We start from the raw sequence: 13692 nt of genomic DNA, 5'->3' as shown, positions 1-13692 counted from the left end.
TTGCCTAGAGAATGGAATTAAACGATAATTAACAGTTGCTTTCTCACCATAATAAAATGGGGTAGCCGAACAAAGAAATCGAACAATTATGAATATGATGCGTTGCTTACTTACTGAACAAGAGATGCCAAAGCCCTTATGGGCAGAAGCCGCGAAGTGGACAAATCATGAGATTAACAAAAGCCTTACCAAAGTAGTAAAGAAAATGGTACCAGAAGAAATATGGAATGGACTTAAACCTAGAGTTGACTATTTTATGGTGTTTGGATCCATTGCACACGTACATATACCTGAGAAGAAGAGAATTAAACCTGATGATAGAAGTCGTAAATGTATCTTAATTGGAGTGAATGATGAATCAAAGGCTTACCAGTTATATGATCCAATATTAAAGAAAATCACAGTAAGCGGGGATGTCATATTTGAAGAAGGAGAAAAATAGAATTGGAATGTAAATTGAGAAGAAGAAAAAGAAATTACTCTTGATTGGGGTAACGATGGTAGTGACATGGAGGATTATGATGAAGAATCAGATATAGAAACAAAGACGAGTAATGCTGGAAACCATGAGCATACATTACAAAATGAGGAACGACAACATGAAAAGCGACAACATAAGGAACAACCAATAAGAGAGAGAATAACACCTAGTAGGTTGCAAGATTACGAAAGTGGGGAAGGTCTCTCTGAAGAAGAACAAGAGGTCGGAATGATTTTTTTCATATCAAATGATGATCCCACGAATTATAAGGAAGCTATGAATGATGTAAAATGGATATAAGCCATGCAACGTGAAATAAATGCCATCGAGAAGAACAAAACATGCGAGTTAGTGAATCTACCAACACAAGCTAATAAAATTGGAGTGAAATGGATTTACAAAACCAAATTGAATGAAGAAGGCAAGGTTGATAAGTATAAATCTCGACTTGTTGCAAAAGGGTATACAGGAACAAAAGGGGTAGACTAAAATGAAGTATATGCTCCTGTTGCACGATGGGATACAATTCAAATTTTATTGGTCGTGGGAGCACAAAAAGGATGGAGTGTGTACCAGTTGGATGTGAAAAGTGCTTTCTTATATGGATAATTGAAGGAAGAGGTATATGTGGATCAACCTGAGGGCTTCATTAAACACGGAGAGGAAGAAAAGGTACATAGGCTGAACAAAGCCTTATATGGCCTAAAGCAGGCGCCAAGAACATGGTTTAGCAGAATCGATAATTACTTCCAACGAGAAGGATTTACAAAGAGTAAACATGACCATACTTTATTCATTGAGAGAAGAGAGAGAAAAAATCATGGTAAGTATTTATGTTGACGACTTGATATATACTGGGAATAATGAAGAACTGTGCGCAATGTTTAAGCAATCCATGATGAAAGAGTTTGAGATCATAGACCTTGGTAAAATGAGGTTCTTCCTTGGAGTTGAAGTAATTCAAAATGCAAATGGAATTCACTTATGCCAAAAGAAATATGCAAGAGAAGTTTTGGAAAGATTCAATATGTGAAATTGTAACTCTGTCAAAAATCCAATAGTTCTTGGAATTGTGTTGTCAAGATAGGGTGGAGAATATGTTGATTCAACTTTGTACAAGCAATTGGTAGGTAGTCTGATGTATCTTATAGCTACACGCCCATATATGATGTACGTAGTGTGTTTGATTTCACGTTACATGGCTAATCCAAAGGAGGAATACATGCAGATTGCTAAAAGAGCCTTGAGGTACTTAAGAGGTACTTTGGATTTTGACTTATTTTATAGAAAAAGGAGTGCATCAAAACTTTTGGCATATACTGACACTGATTATGCAAGAGATATAGACGACAGAAAGAGTACTTCAGGGTATGTGTTTCTACTAAGTGAGGCAGCAGTTTGTTGGAGTTCGAAGAAGCAAGCCATCATTACATCATCCTCTACTGCAATTGAATATGTGGCGGAAAAGTCATGTGCTTGTCCCTGTGTTTGGATGATATGGATTCTTGAACAAATTGGAGATAAAAATTATGAATGTATTGATATTCTTTGTGACAATAGTTCATCAATCAAGCTCTCTATAAATCTCGTGATGCATCGGAGGACTAAACACATTGATGTCAGATATCATTATTTACGTGATCTTTCAAATCAGGGAGTTGTAAAGTTGGTTTTCTATGGAACATAAGAACAAATTGCAGACATTATGACAAAGCCATTGAAATTAGATCAGTTTGTGAAACCTAGGAGGCTACTGGGAGTACAACCACTTGAGAATTAAATTGTATGCTCAATGAGCATTTCAGTTTAAGGGGAGAAATTTGTTGGTATATTTACTAAAAATTAGTCTTTATTATAAATAGAAAGTTTAATTTTGTTAAGTTTAATAATAGAAAAAGTTGAATAAGTGTCATTGGTTATTATAGTTTGTATTCCGTGTTTTTATCCGAGGTTTCTATCAAATTATAAGACTTATATAAAGTTATTTATTGTATTCTCATATTGTAATAACAAGAAGTGATCATACTTGATTAATATTATTAAAGTTATTATTACTTCTTGAAGAACTTCACATGACAAGTTTGTTTTGAAAACAGTAATTTTCATTTTCCTAAAACTCCTTAAATTTTAAGTTTTAGTTTACATTTGGCTTATTTGTTTATTATAGATGTATATAGCTGTATTGGAGTTTTGTGTTCACATAACAATGATTGATTTCGTTGATTGCAGGATGGTGTCATGCAGACTCGTGATGAAGAAATGAAAAAAGTTATTTAAACATTCAACTGTTCATTGTGTGTTATCTCCGTGTTATGCGAGCAATAAACTAAGTATTTTCAAGCAACATGCATATAGTTTCTACTAGTGGTGAAGTTAATTATCTTTGTTTATAATCAAGATCAGAGGTAGCACTTATTTTGACTTTTTCAATTTGTATAGTAGACAAATTTAGTTGAATATTTTGGTCCAGGTTGTTGGAACCCTTTTTACGCATCACCATAAATGTGTGCTTTTAGACACTCAAGGTTCTGGGAATAATCGAAAAATAATTGTATTTATTGGTGGTCTGAATCTATGTGATGGCAGATATGACACACCCGAGCATAGGATTTTTCATGATCTTGATACCATCTTTCAAAATGATTTTCATAATCCTACATTTCAATTAAGGTGTTAATTTAAACACCGAAGATTATATCTTCACAAAGCAGGAAAAATCTTAGAAATTAACATTAAGCAGTATTGTGTTGAAATTGTATGATGTACGATGCAGTTAAATTCTAATTCTCGTGCACCAAGGCAACCGTGACATGACTTACATTGCAAAATTGAAGCTCCTGGTGCATATGATATACTGGCCAATTTTGATCAAATATAACAGAAGGCGAAAAATGGTGCGATTTTGGACTCCAAAAAGGTGACAAATTGGCATGATGATGTTTTCATAAGGGTATACCATATTTCATGGATTGTGATGGAAAATTAAGACGCAATAACATATCAATACATAATAGATATAAAATTCTCCAGACTTGTATCAAAGTAAAAATCATGAGTTGTCCAGACTAAAGAATACCGAGATATCAGGAATGAGTTTTTTTTCTCTCTCTCTTTTGAATCCTTATTTTCTCTTTATCTCTCTCAACCCTAAATTGATCATCTTCACTCAAATAAGCGAGACAAATGGGTTAGTCATATTTGGGTCTTTCTCCACATAGGAAGGGAGTCCAAACCCAAAAAATCTCTCCCTCACAACTATGTGGAGGAAATCGTGAAACTAACGATACCACAACAAGCTTCAAATTTTCCTTTTAGTAATGCTTTATTAATCATATCAGAATCATTATCATTTGTATGAACTTTAGTTAACTCCAACAACTTAGCATCCAAAACATCATGTATCCAATGATATCTCACGTCAATCAATGTGTTTAGACCTATTATGAAAAGTCAGATTCTTACCAAGATGAATAACACTTTGACTATCAACAAATAACACATCTGTCTTGAACAAAACCAAGCTCCTGCAAAAATTTCTTCAACCATAGTAAATATTTGCATGTTTCGGTAATTGCAATGAACTCAACATCTATAGTAGACATTGCTACACACTTTTGCAATCTGGACTTTCAAGCCACATCTCCCTTGCAAATTTAATCATGTAGTCCAAAGTGGACTTTCTGGAATCAATATCTCTAGTCATATCAGAGCCAGAGTACCCCACTAGAGTAGACTTATCTCCTCCAAAACAAAGCCTCACAGAAGTAGTACCACGAAGATACCTTAAAATCCATTTTACAACATTCCAATGCTCTCTACCTGAAATTGATAAAAATATACTGATTGTACCAACAACATGTTCTATATCTGGTCTTGTACATACCATTACATGTATCAAACTATCCAAAATAGACGCATAAGGAACACGTTTCATATCAAACACTTCATATTCACTTGAAGGACTTTGATTAGAACTCAACTTGAAATGAGTAGCAAGAGAAGTGCTTACCGTCTTAGAACTTTCCATTTTGAATCTTTGCAACACTCTTTAGATATAATGTTCTTCTGACATCCAAAGTTTCTTCTCTTTTCTGTCACGCATGATTCTAATGTCAATAATCTGTTTAGATGCCCCCATATCTTTTATGGCAAATGACTCCCCCAATTGATTCTTTAACCTAATAATGTTAGAAATACTTTTCCCTACAATAAGCATATCATCAACATATAACAACAGGATAATGGAGTCATCATTAGAATTTTTTTTAACAAAGATGCAATGATCTGAAGTAGTCTTCTGGTATCCTCGATCACACATAACATACTCAAACTTCTTGTACCACAACCTTGGATTTTTCTTCAACCCATATAAACTCTTTCTCAATCTACACACATGATCTTATTTACCTTTAACTTAAAAACCATTGGGTTGTTTCATGTAGATCTCTTCCTCCAAATCACCATGAAGGAAAGTCGTTTTCACATCCATTTGCTCAACCTCTAAATCAAGAGTAGCAGTCAAACTCAATAAAGTTCTAATTGATGACATATTTATAACACATGAGAAAATATTATTAAAATCAGCATCCTTACTTTGATAGAAACCTTTCACTACTAATCAAGATTTATATCTTGGAGACTTAGAGTTGCTCTCTGAAGGAGAATTGGCATCCAAGGCGCATCGGAATTAAAAAATTTCTCCATTTAGTGATCCTTACGAATGGGCATGATCAGTGATAGAATCGTCACCTCTTGTGGCGATCCAAACCTTTGGTGCAGATCTCTTGTAACGATCAAAACCTTGGATACAAATCCACGGAGCGATCACGAACGTTGAATGATGACAACGTCTCTACTCAGTCCACACGAACGGGTTCCTTCAATCTCAGTGCTAGCTGGTACGAATGAAGGCTTTGAGTGAGAGAGAGAGAGGGAAACAAAATTCCAAGTCTTCACTTGAGTTGAGTATGAGTGACAATGCTTCTACCCAAGGGTTCTATTTATAGAACCACATGTGTGGGCTTCAAGCTAAAAAGCCCACTTAAGTGTATTTTGGCCCATATCTCATAATATGCCAAAATCACTTAAGTATTTGGTACCTTACCATATTTCGTATTCTACTTAAGTACACCGTACCTTACGATGTTCCTTAGTTACTCTATCTCTCATCAATCCGTCCTTTGTGTGTGACCCTGTAGGTTTTCGCGACGTTGACAATTATATTAAATCACGCATTTAACATAATAAACAGTGAGCGGTATCTAGCAACACATCACTGCTACCCAAGTCACGAAAATGTCATGTGATCTGACAAGTCCTTCTATGATAATAATTATGTGTATAATTACCCCTTTGCCCTTATGTTTATATTGAACACAAGGTATAGACCGTGTCATCCTTGTCCAGTTCAATATTGGGCCCATAGACATTTATCCTGTTACGCAGGATGGGCAAATTCCATCTAGGTCACTCATGTCCCTCAGCATGCTTCGTGGAGTACCCATCAACTGTCTTTATGGTTATCCAGTTACGGACAATGTTGGATCAGCAATAAAGCACTCGACTCTACATCTAGGATCCATAGTGGTTTTAGGTCGAAGAGTGCTATACACCATTATCACAATGAGAATAACTTATGACACTTTGTATAACTTTCTATATAGTATTCTCATAGCGGGTCAATCCGATATAAATATTACTCTTAATATTCATACCTATGTTTAAGACTTGATAACTCTTTATCCATGATCCATGAGATGTGATCATCAGTCTACAAACATAATAGTCTTAATGCTTTAATGTTATTTCACTTCACAATAAAGCTCGACTACAGATACTTTAAGAATAGTGTTCTTATGTTTAATATGATCTCATGATTAAGTCATACTTGATACATTAAACGGACTAGCTATTCTAGGGACTTTATTAATCAAACATAATAAAGAAAAAGCCTTTTATTAATTAATAAATAATTCGATACAAGTACCAAAAGTATTGGCCTCTAGGGCTTACACCAACACTCTCATGTTTAACTCTATAATACCATATGTTTTCCAAAACCATTTTGCCTTTAGACAACTTCACTAAATCATAAGTGTGATTATCATGCAATGATTTCATCTCATCATGAATTGCATCCATCCATTTTTTATTTTCATCACTTTTCATGGCCTCTTGAAAACACTCAGATTCACCATCATTAGTCAAGGCCACATAATCATCAAAATTATACCTTATAGAAGGCTGTCTCTGCTTGTTAGACCTTTTAAGTTGAACTTGAGATAATTATGGAGCTTCACCAAGATTCTCATATTGTGATATATCGTTTTCCCCTTCACCATCATTAGTTGGAATATTTACCTCATCTCCAAGTTGTTGATCATCAACGCAATCATATGACTCACCATTGTGATCATCCCCACCAATAACATCCAGATTATGACTAGGTAACTGAACTGGATCAATATTAGACAAACTAATATCTTTCTTGAGTGTATCCTTCTATACCATAACAATGTCTTCAATAGTTTGGTCTTTCATAAACACCACATCGTGGCTTTGAATAAGATTCTTCCCTACAGGATCATACAACCTATAACCAAACTCATCTTGCCCATATCCTATGAAGATACATTGTTTTAACTTTGCATCCAACTTGGATCTTGCATCCTTTGGAGTATGCACAAAAGCCTTATAACCAAAGACTCTCAAATGATTATATTTGACATTCTTTCCAAACCAAATTTTGTCTGGAACTTTGTTTTTCAAAGCAACAGTAGGAGGGAGATTAAGAACATGCATTATCGTGTAAAATTCCTCGCTCCAATAATCATTAGGCAACTTAGCTTCAAAGAGCATACACCTTACTCTCAATTAATGTTTGATTCATCCTCTCTGCTAAACCATTGAATTGAAGAGTTTTAGAAGGAGTCTTTTCATTTGCAATACTATACTGCTTGTAATAGGAATCAAATGGTCCATAATACTCTCCAACATTGTCTTAACAAACACATTACAACTTCTCGTCTGTCCTCTCAATCAAAGCATGTAATTCTTTAAAATTTCCAACACTTGGTCTTTTGTCTTCAAGGCATAAACCCATAGTTTCCTGGAGAAATCATCAATAAAGGTAACACAACAAAATGCAAAATTAAAGGATTTTACCTTTAATGGATCACAAACATCAGAATGTACCATTTGAAGTAACTTCGACTTCCTTGAGGGAGAATGTCTCTTGAAAGATACTCTAGTCTATTTACCAGTCATGCAATGAGAATAATTCTCCAAATCTACACTCTTTAATCCAGGAAGAATATCCTTTTGGCCAAAATATTAAGCCCCTTTTCACTAATATGATCATGTCTTTGGTGCCACAAAAAAGCTTCCATGTCGATAACATTCACACTGTCCCTGGAAACTGTAAAGACAAAGTGTCATACAACATACAATATCAAGTTTCGATGATGACAAAAGACCATCATGCACGTCTACGAACAAATGCAACACATTACCCACCATATCCTTTTTCACGTTATCCTAAAGCTACTATAATCATTAAAAACATACAGACAAAGTGCGATCATGACCAAATACATGAAAATCACTAATCACAGCCTTTTTTCAGATTTGAAGGCTTTGAGTTGACCATAGGGGTCAGCTCAAAGCTCACGGGTCGACGCAAAGGCTCTGCCTAAACTGGAGGGAGTCAGCGCAAAGCTGCATGCGTCGACGCATAGGGTCAGCGCAAGACTCACGGGTCGGCGCATAAACTCCTTGAGTCGACCACACGTTGGCGCATGGCAAGTGATGGTATTCACGGGTCAGCGCATAAAACGTTTGCGTCGACGCATAGGGTCGACGCATGCCCCTCGGGTCAGCACACGCCGACCTATGGTCGACCGTTCGCGCGCAAACTCAGCTTTCTGAGTTATTTCAAAGTTTAAATTTCTGTTATGTTTGTTTGTTTTTGTCTGTTACTATATATAGAAGTCAAAACACTTCTATTGACTAACATTTGCTATTTTTGAGTACAAGTGTTCAAGGAAACAAGAAAGAGTGAAATAGTTGTCAAAGATTCATCATCTTCATCTTCAACAGTCCACAATACATCAACTGCACACAATAACTTTTGATGCGATTTGTGATAGTTTGAAGGTGATAAGGTTCGAGGTAGCGATTGAAGAATCGGGTTCGAGTTGAAGTCTTGACAGGTTCTTTCTTGAATAAAACCATTAGGGTTTTATCCTCCAATACCGGTTTGCGTTTGGGGGTTTTTGGACGGGTTGCTTCATTATCTCTCAGCTGAGCGAAGGTAACTGATAAGAGAAAGTCTTCATCAGTTTAGTAGTGGAGTCGGTGTTTGAGTAGTGAAGAATCCGGGTTTGATTGGTTCGTGTTCGTGATCAGCCGGGCCAAGGGGTTGAAGAACGGAAGGTTCATCAACGAGTGGCAGGAAACGGAGGTCAAACATCAACAATCAAAGGTCTTGATTCATCTTGAATCAAGGGGCAAGGAGAAGAAGTATCATTCAACATATTGCAAATTTCTGTTGTTTACATACTTTGCACTCCTTGTAAAAACGATTAAATCTCACAGGTGATATCTAATTAATCATCTCAATTCTATTTTTAGAATTGAGGGCAGACGTACCCCGAAGCGAGGACGGCGGGGGAACTGCCTCATCAAATCTCTGTCTCCTTTAATTTTCTGCATAATCTGTTTTCTGCTTAAAATTTAAGTGATTTTAGTTTAAGCAATTTTAGCCAAACATTGATATAGGTTGAGTAAGTGTTCAAAACTGCTGTTGGAATACCAAGTACAATAACATACTGTACTAGGACAAATTGACTCACTTACTCAACTCAAATATAACTTGGAGTGCTTGTGCACACCAAGCGTTTGTAAAATTGCCTAAGCCAAAGTTGTCTTAAGTTTGCACTGAGTTTTAATTTGGTATTCTGGTTCATTGGAACTAGGCTTGCTAATAAGTGAATTCTATCATTGATTGTGCATCGTGTGTAGTGAATTGTATCTCTTTTAATCTAATATCCATTAGCTTAACGCATATCCGGTTTTCCAATAACGGTTCGTTTTTAGACTAATTTTCCTCGGCCGCTTCCGCACCTAAAAACAATTTTTTAAAACCAATTTTTCTTTTAAATTGGTAGCGCCGACTAAAGTTTTTAATTGGGATCTATTCAACCCCCCCTTCTAGATCCGTGCCATAGTCTAACAAGTGGTATCAGGAGCTCCGGTTAACTCCGTGCTTCAAAAATACAACGTTGATAGAAAATGGCTAACGAACCTAAAGGGGCTTACAATAGAGCTCCCGTTTTCAATGGTGAAAATTATAGTTATTGGAAAGACTGTATGCGGGTGCACATAAATTCCATAGATAGAAAAATATGGAATGTTATTCTCAATGGTCCAATTGAAATAACCATGACCAATGAGAATAATGAAATAGCGCCTAAGCCTGAAGCACAATGGACCGATGATGATGAAAAGAAATACAACTATGATTGGAAAGCCAAAAACATCTTAATCTCCTCATTAGGGGTAGACGAATACTATCGTGTATCCCATTGTCCTACTGCTAAGGCCATGTGGGATTCACTTCAAATTGCCCATGAGGGGACGAACGATGTTAAATTGGCTAGAATCAATACACTAACGCAAGAGTTTGATCTCTTCTTCATGGAGCAAGGGGAAACCATTGCTGACATGCAAAAGAGATTCACTCATCTAATCAATCGATTACATTCACTAGGTAAACCTATTTCCAATGATGTTGCTACTAATAAAATCTTAAGATGTCTTAACAGGGAATGGCAGCCAAAAGTGACCGCCATCAAAGAGGCAAACGATCTTACCATTTTGGACTTAACAACATTGTTCGGCAAACTACAAGAGCACGAACAAGTTCTATTAAGCTTGGAACAACATGAAAGGAAAGATAAGAAAGACAAAGCCAAGGTGAGCGAAAAGAAATCAATTGCTCTAAAGACTTCCTCCTCAAAGTCTCAAGCAAAAGAGCAAAGTGATTATTCTACGAGTGACGAAGAAGAAGAGGACAAGAGTGAAGATATGGGGCTGTTCGTCAAACGCTACAACCGTTACGTGAGAAAGAACGGCATCCAACATTCCGAGAAGAACTTAGTTAACTTCCGGAAGCAATCTAGGTTCTCCAAAAATGATGACTCCAAAGGAAAAACAACTAGAGGGTCGTGCTACAAGTGTGGAAAGCCGGGTCACTACAAACCGGACTGTCCGATGAATAAAAAGACAAAAGAAAAAGATTCATACAAATCACATAAGAAACCATCAAAGCCAAGGAGGGCTTACATTGCTTGGGAAAGCGATAGCGACTCCTCCGATGATGAAAGCTCAAGTGATGAAGATGAAAATGCAAATCTATGTCTCTCTGCTCATCAAAAGAATAAGAAGAAACAGGTACGACATGCTAAATATGAAAATTCCTCTAGTATGTCTCATCATGAACTGCAAACTGTTTTTGAAACTTTACACTGTGAAGCAAAAGAAGCCTTTAAAAGGCTTGCCTCAAATAAGAAAATTTTCTCTCATTTAGAACAAAAAATTCAAGAATCCGAAAGGAAACTTGAGGCACTAAAGGCTTCTATAGTGGAAAGCACAAAAACTAGTTATGAGGACCTTAAAAGTAAAATGATGAACTTTGGGTGTGATACTTGTTACATTTGGCAAAGTGAAGTAAGGAACCTAAAAGCCAAACTTAACAAGGCTCTTGAGCCCAAGATTACTTTTGCTATTGATAAATCTGATTTTCGAACAAGTATGGTTAATCCATATCAAAAGTACAAATATGTTATAAAGGATGAAGATAGCAAAAGTAATCAAAATGAAAAGTTCTCTTGTCTTTATTGTTGCAAGAAAGGTCATTCCATTGCTAAGTGTAGATTTAGGAGATTTTTAGTTCCTAAAGGCATTTATCAATGGATGCCCAAATGCAACCAATTTGCTTCTCACCACTCAGGACCCAATAAGCCATTGGGTACCTCCTTTTGTTAATTATCTTATCACAGGTACAATGCCTCGAGACTACCGAGAGAAGATGGGTTCTCGATAGTGGATGCTCAAGGCATATGTCAGGAGACATATCTCTCTTCATTGACTTCGTGGCTAAGAAGAAGGGATATGTAACTTATGGTGACAATGACCGAGGAGCAATACTTGGTAAAGGTAGTGTAGGTAATCCCTCTTCCACTACTATTTCTGACGTATTGCTTGTCGAAGGTCTTAAACATAACCTACTTAGCATCAGCCAGTTATGCGACAAAGGATACAATGTATCGTTTTCAAAAGATTGTTGCAAAATTGTGCATACTGATGATAAGAAGAGCATGTTTAATGGTCTTCGTGTGAACAATGTCTATATGCTTGACTTAAATGAAGTATCGTTAACAAGTGACAAATGTCTTATAACAATGAATGAAGATTCATGGTTATGGCATAGACGTTTAGCACATGTTAATTTCGACTTACTTAACAAAATAGTATCAAAAGATCTAGTCCTAGGTCTCCCCAAAATTAAGTTCACCAAGGATCACCTTTGTGATGCTTGTCAAAAGGGGAAGCAAACGAGGATCTCTTTTAAATCCAAAAACATCGTTTCAACAACGAGACCTCTCGAGCTTCTCCATATGGATTTATTTGGGCCATCTAGGATTAAGAGTCTAGGAGGAAACTATTACGGTTTCGTAATAGTGGACGACTTTTCTCGATTTTGTTGGACTATTTTCTTAGTAAGTAAGAGTGACACATTCGCCGCCTTTGAACGATTTGCTAAGCTTTCTCAAAATAAACTAAATACAAACATTGTTGCAATTAGAAGCGATCATGGAGGTGAATTTGAAAATCACCTATTTGAAGAATATTGCGGTAACCATGGCATTGATCATAACTTCTCCGCTCCACGTACGCCTCAACAAAATGGGGTTGTGGAGCGTAAAAATCGAATTTTGGAAGAATTGGGAAGAACAATGATCAATGAAAGTGGCTTACCAAAATATTTTTGGGCCGACGCCATTAGTACGGCTTGTTACGTTTTGAATAGGGTGCTCATTCGCCCCATTCTAAACAAAACACCGTATGAACTTTTAAAAGGGCGAAAGCCAAATGTCTCTCACCTTCATGTCTTTGGTTGCAAATGTTTTGTGTTAAACAATGGAAAAGAAAACTTAGGGAAATTCGACTCTAAGGCCGACGAAGGTATCTTCCTCGGATACTCTCAATCTAGCAAAGCATATAGAATTTACAACAAGCGATTACTTACAGTAGAAGAGTCTGTGCATGTTACCTTTGATGAATCCAATCCGAGAAACGTCGGAAAGGATAGTGTTTTTCATGGTGCAGGTACATCTACCAAAGACATACTCAATAATGGCGAGCCGGGGATTGATCAACCCGACACAATCAAAATTGAGGAGGACAAAGATGTACTCCATGATGAAACCAAGGCAGATCATCCGCCTTCAAACGATGATCTTCCACAAGCTTGGAAGTCTTCCAAAGACCATCCAATCGACAACATTATCGGAGATATCTCAAAGGGTGTAACAACTCGGTCTAAGATAAGTAATTTCTGTTATCACTTCGCTTTCGTTTCGCAGATGGAACCTAAAAACCCCAAAGAAGCCCTACTCGATGAACACTGGTTTTTATCAATGCAGGAGGAACTTAATCAGTTCACCAGAAATGAGGTTTGGGACCTTGTCCCTCCTCCGCGAGATCATCGAGTAATCGGCACCCGATGGGTGTTTAGGAACAAGCTGGACGAAAACGGGGTAATAACCCGTAATAAGGCGCGTTTAGTCGCGCAAGGGTATAACCAAGAGGAAGGCATCGACTATGAGGAAACTTATGCGCCGGTTGCCCGACTCGAGGCTATACGCCTTCTTCTTGCCTTCGCTTGTGCAAAGGATTTTAAGCTATTTCAAATGGATGTAAAGAGTGCCTTCCTTAACGGTCACATAAATGAAGAAGTGTATGTCGCACAACCTCCGGGTTTCGAATCCCATGAGCATCCTGATCATGTTTATAAACTAAAAAGGGCTTTGTATGGCCTCAAACAAGCTCCTAGAGCTTGGTATGAGAGACTAAGCAAGTTCCTACTAGATCAAGGTTACTCAAGAGGAAAGGTTGACACAACCCTCTTCATTAAACGTCAAGGAAAG

The 13692-nt window shown here is 36.9% G+C and overlaps 1 protein-coding gene across 1 annotated transcript; it reads left to right on the top strand.

The window, feature by feature from the left end:
• Nucleotides 1-1679: 1679 nt before the first annotated feature.
• On the top strand, nt 1680-2168 carry LOC127136798 (secreted RxLR effector protein 161-like). The gene has a single exon (XM_051063320.1). It carries the CDS (start codon nt 1680-1682, stop codon nt 2166-2168), a length of 489 nt encoding a protein of 162 aa, XP_050919277.1.
• Nucleotides 2169-13692: the final 11524 nt, after the last annotated feature.

The sequence above is a fragment of the Lathyrus oleraceus genome, chromosome 4 (genome assembly GCF_024323335.1).
Source record: "Lathyrus oleraceus cultivar Zhongwan6 chromosome 4, CAAS_Psat_ZW6_1.0, whole genome shotgun sequence".
Lineage (NCBI taxonomy): Eukaryota > Viridiplantae > Streptophyta > Magnoliopsida > Fabales > Fabaceae > Lathyrus > Lathyrus oleraceus.
This window is presented reverse-complemented; position numbering and strand designations above follow the sequence as displayed.